General features: G+C 59.2%; 1 protein-coding gene across 2 annotated transcripts; it reads left to right on the forward strand.

Moving 5' to 3' along the window:
* Positions 1-2,501: 2,501 nt before the first annotated feature.
* On the forward strand, positions 2,502-4,941 carry KLF2 (KLF transcription factor 2). Of its 2 annotated transcripts, XM_019641788.1 has the most exons (3): positions 2,502-2,675; positions 2,930-3,752; positions 4,275-4,941. In XM_019641788.1, the coding sequence occupies exons 1-3, from the start codon at positions 2,601-2,603 to the stop codon at positions 4,448-4,450; spliced, it is 1,074 nt and encodes a 357-aa protein (XP_019497333.1). In that variant the 5' UTR covers positions 2,502-2,600; the 3' UTR covers positions 4,451-4,941. The 2 variants fall into 2 exon arrangements, with proteins under 2 accessions (XP_019497333.1, XP_019497334.1); XM_019641789.1 differs by lacking the exon at positions 2,502-2,675 and having other exon boundaries at positions 2,682-3,752.
* The last annotated feature ends 249 nt before the right edge of the window (positions 4,942-5,190 follow it).

A 5,190-nucleotide genomic window follows, 5' to 3' on the forward strand; every position in this document is an offset into this window, starting at 1 on the left:
GGGAACTTTCATGTATTCATTGCTGGTGGGATTGTAAACGGTACAGCTATTACTTTGGAAGATGGTTTGGTGGTCTCTTACAAACCTAAACATAGTTTTATCTTAACAATCCATGAATTGCATTCCTAGGTATTTACCCAATTAATTTGAAAACTTATGTCCAGGCAAAAACCTGCACATGAATGTTTATAGCTACCATATTCAATATATATGCAATATAGCAACTATATTGCCCCAAACTGGAAGCAACCAAGATGTCCTTCAGTAGGTGAGTGAATAAACTGTGGTACATCCAGACCATAGAATCTTATTTAGCAATAAAAAAATATGAGCTATCAAGCCACAAAGAGATATGAAGGAATCTGAAGTGCATATTGCTAAGTGCAAGAAGCCAGTCTGAAAATGCTACATCCTGCATGAGTCCAACTATGTGACATTCTGGAAAAGACAAAACTGTGGAACCCAACCACAGTAGGGAGGAGGGAGAGGTGGAGAGGTGGAGCACAGGGGACTCTCAGGACAATGACATGCTTTTGTATGATAGTGTAACAGTAGATACAGAAACACTGTGCGTTTGTCAAAACCCATAGAATGTACAATACCAAGAGCGAACCCTAAAGTAAACTATGGACTTTAGTGAATATTATAATAATGTATCAATAGAGGCTCTTACTATTGGGGGAACCTGTTTGTGTATAGGAGGACATATGGTCACTCTCTGTACTGGCTGCTCATTTTTTTCTGTAAAGCTAACCCCACTCTAAAAAAAAAAAGTTCATTAGTTAAGGAGAGGGGGGCCAGATGAGCCAGAGACAAGCAAGTGGAAAGTGAGAGGAAGGAACACTTGGTAGAGGGCACAGCAAGTACAAAGGCCTGGAGCGGGGAAGGAACATGGCGTGTCCTGGGGCCCGAAAGGAAACTGAGAGAGTAGGAAGGGAGAAGGATGGGATGGAGAGAGCTGCAAGAGCTGTCAGAGGCCCAGGAGAGGACAGAGGCCTGTAACTGCCTGAGAGTCATACAACTTGGGGACCAGATTTGATTCCCTAAATCGTTCACTCGTAATCACGTGGGGGAACTAAGGCCCACAGAAAAGCAATGAGAAAAGCACTTAAAGACTGACCGCTCATGGGATGTCATCAGCACTTCCACAAAGAAAGAAAGAGGCTGTGTGACCCTCATGATAACCCTTTGGGGTAAGGTACTATTACTGCCTGCATGTCACACTTGAGGAAGCGAGCCTGCAGAGGCAAAGCCACTTGCTCCAAGTCACACAGTGAGGGGTCAGTAACCAAGGCTGCCTCTCACCCATCATGGTGGCAGCTACAAGGAACACGTCTGAGCTCAACTTGAAGCCTCCAGCAGTACCAGAAAGCTGCAGAGGGAATCCCAGCCCCCTCCAGCAACTGTGCCTGGCACTGAAGCACCTCTGGGTCCCCACTGCCTGGCAAATAGGGCTTATCAAGGGAGTGTTTGTCGAATCCACAGTCAGATAAATCACAGTGAGGTGGCGCACCTCTGAGGCTCCTTCCAGCTGGGAGGGTCCAGGATTGTGGACCCAAAAGGAGTTCCTTGGCACCTGGGTGGTGCCCAGGCCACCCTCCCGTGGTGGCCCTGGTCTGTGTCACTCCAGCTGCTGTCAGTAGCAAAGCCCTTCTGGCCCCCAGGGAAGGGTTTCTGGGCAGGAGCTACCTGCACCCCATGCCACCTGGCTGTGGGACTGTCACTTACCCTGGAGGCCTCCAGGCCCAGAACCTGGGTTCTGGGGTCAAGACACCTCAAGCCCCTCCCAGTACCCCTTGGGCCTCAGTTTCCCTGCTCTGAAGGGCTTCCTTGAGGGACAGCCTCTCAAAGACTAAACATTTTTCTTAATGTTGTGCAAGTTTTTTTCAGGGTGATGAGCATAACAGTGGGTCAGGTTAGGTGGGCCCCCAGAAAATGATGAGTGGAGTCTCTCCATCTATCATGAATCCTGGGAACCCCAATCTCCCCATCCATCAGGGTTCCCGGGGAACCCCACTCTGTGGCTGTGGAGCCAATCGCACCACCCATCGGGGGGTTCTGGGGACCCCTCTGAGTCGTTGGGACCCATTCTCTCCATCCATCAGGGATCCCGGGAGGCCGCAGGGCCCACGTTCAGCTCAGAGTCCCGGGTCCCGGATGCCACCCCCGCTCCAGGTCCTCCCCGTCTGCGCGCAGGCGGGAGCCCACGGGGCGCCCCGGGGATCCCTGGGCGTCCCGCGGCTGTTGTGGAGCGTGTGTTGATGCCGTCGCCAGGGAGACGCGCGGAGGCGGGCCGGGAGTGGGGGCGCGGCCTGGCGGCGCTAGAGGGGCCGGCCAGCGGCACAGGGCCCTGGCCGCCACAGTGGCCAGGGCCGCCGCCGCCCGCCGGCTTATATACCGCGGCTAAATTTAGGCTGCGCCCGGAGCTCGTCCCCATCCGGGACGCGTTTCCGCTGCCGCCGCCTTGGCCCGGCCCCCGAGCGCGCCGCGTCTATAAGGCTTGGGCGGGCCCGGCCGCGGCCCGCAGAGCCGTCCCCGCCCGCCGCGCCCCACCAGCAGCTCACTGGTGTCCGAAACCGTGTCGGCCCCGGGTCCCGGCCATGGCGCTAAGCGAGCCCATCCTGCCGTCCTTCTCCACTTTCGCCAGCCCGTGTCGCGAGCGCGGCCTGCAGGAGGTGAGGGCGGCAGAGACAGCGAGGGCGGCCAGCTCAGGGTAGTAGAATGTGGGCTGCGGGGTAGTAGAAAGCAGGCGGCGGGGACGGGGGGCTTAGGGTAGTAGAACGTAGGAGGCGGGAACGACGGGCTCAGGATAGTAGAACGCAGACGGCGGGGAATGCAGGCTCCGGGTAGTAGAATGCAGGCGGCCGGAGGCGGTCCCCGGGCTTCGCCGTGCGCTCACGCCTGTGCCCCATTGCCCTGTCACCCGCAGCGCTGGCCGCGCGCAGAGCCTGAGGCAGGCGGCACCGACGACGACCTCAACAGTGTACTGGATTTCATCCTGTCCATGGGGCTGGACGGCCTCGGCGCTGAGGCCGCCCCGGAGCCACAGCCACCCCCACCGCCTGCGTTCTACTACCCCGAGCCCGGCGCACCGCCGCCTTACGGCGCCCCCGCGGGCAGCCTGGTGTCCGAGCTGCTGCGGCCCGAGCTGGACGTGCCGCCGGGGCCCGCGCTGCACGGCCGCTTCCTGCTGGCGCCGCCGAGCCGCCTAGTGAAGGCCGAGCCCCCCGAGGCGGACGGCGGCGGCTGCGGCTACGGTTGCGCGCCCGGTCTGGCCCGCGGGCCGCGGGGCCTCAAGCGCGAGGGCGCTCCGGGCCCGGCCGCTGCGTGCATGCGAGGACCCGGGGGCCGCCCCCCGCCGCCGCCCGACACGCCGCCGCTCAGCCCCGACGGTCCCGCGCGCCTGCCCGGGTCCGGCCCGCGCACCCCCTTCCCGCCGCCCTTCGGCGGCCCCACCTTCAGCGCACCTGGGCCTGGCCTGCACTACGCACCGCCAGCCCCAGCCGCCTTCGGTCTCTTCGACGACGCGGCTGCCGCCGCCGCCGCTGCAGCTCTGGGTTTGGCGCCATCCGCCGCCCGAGGTCTCCTCACGCCGCCCGCGTCCCCGTTGGAGCTGTTGGAGGCCAAACCCAAGCGTGGCCGCCGCTCCTGGCCTCGTAAGCGCACCGCCACGCACACCTGCAGCTACGCCGGCTGCGGCAAGACCTACACCAAGAGCTCACATCTCAAGGCGCACCTGCGCACTCACACAGGTGGGAGGCGAGCGCTGGTGTCGGGGTTGGGGTGGGGGGTCGTGGGAGAAGTGGCGAGCTCAGAGACACCCCCCCAAAGGGCGTGGTACAGGAGATTGGGGAGGGGGAGCGTGCGTTTAGGACTCCCCTAGGGGCGTGGCCCGGTAGGACGAGGTCTTAGAAAGTTGAAAGGAACTCTGTCGCAGAATGTTTGGGGGTGGAGGGGGGCGCACGCTTAGGACCCTCCTGGGAACGTGGCTCGGGACTTTGGGGAGGGAGTGCGCGCTTAGGAACCTTAGGGAGACTGTCTCAGAATGTTGGGGACAGTATCAAGTTTAGGACTCCTTTGGGGGCGTGGCTCCAAACGCTAGGGAGTGGACAGTGCGCGCTTTGGACCCTTGGGGACGAAATTCAGGAGATCCGCGATTGGGGGATACTTGCCTAGGATCCTTAAAGGTTCAAAACGTAGAGGGGAGTGCCTCAGGGAGCTGGTTAGGGGTAGGTTGAGCGAAACTGAGGTCCGCTCTCGCCCCCTCTCTGCAGGCGAGAAGCCCTATCACTGCAACTGGGACGGCTGCGGCTGGAAGTTTGCGCGCTCAGACGAACTCACGCGCCACTACCGCAAGCACACGGGCCACCGGCCGTTCCAGTGCCACCTGTGCGACCGTGCCTTCTCGCGCTCTGACCACCTGGCGCTGCACATGAAGCGGCATATGTAGCCTGGACGACCCTCCACCCACTCGCGCACGGCTGTGGCGGGTCCCACGAGCCGGACGCGGCCCCCCGAAACTGTGACTGATATTTATTGGGCCTAAAGAACCGGGCCGGGCACAGCGTGGCCACCGAGGGGGCTCCCCCGACGACTACGACGACAACGCCCAGGCCCCCATCAGAGACTGAAGACCCGGTGGGAGAAGACCACAATTCTCCTTGACGAATTTTGTTTTCAAAATGGTGCAATAATTAAGTGTCGTCTTCCCCCCACCGGGTCTACACTAGAGGATCGAGGCTTGATGCCTTGTGAAAAGCAAGCAGCCTTAATTTGTACTGTCTGCAAATTTTTTTATAATATTGTACATAGTGACTGTGACAGATATTGTATTAACTGTAAATAAGGAGACAGGTGGGCATTTTGGCTGCCTGATTCATTTTTATAAGATTTTTGCTGTTTTTTTTTAATTAAATGTTTTTGCATCTTTTTGAAAAATCACAGCGCTCTTCTAGCTGCTTGGAAGCTGGGGGCTTGGGGCACTTGGGGTGGGGGGAAACAGGCAGCTCTGATGGAGGGCAGCCTGTGGGAGGGTGGGTGGGAGGGGGTGAAAGTGGGTCCTGCCCTGGCCAGTGTGCGGATTGCCAGCTGCAGCACCCAGCTGCCAGGAACCTGTGGGTTTTTCTATAAATTTAAACACTGCATTTTAGGACTGAGGGAGAGCTATTTTAAGGTTGTTCCCTGAGCCAT

This window comes from Hipposideros armiger, unplaced genomic scaffold (genome assembly GCF_001890085.2).
Source record: "Hipposideros armiger isolate ML-2016 unplaced genomic scaffold, ASM189008v1 scaffold_64, whole genome shotgun sequence".
Taxonomy (NCBI): Eukaryota; Metazoa; Chordata; class Mammalia; order Chiroptera; family Hipposideridae; genus Hipposideros; species Hipposideros armiger.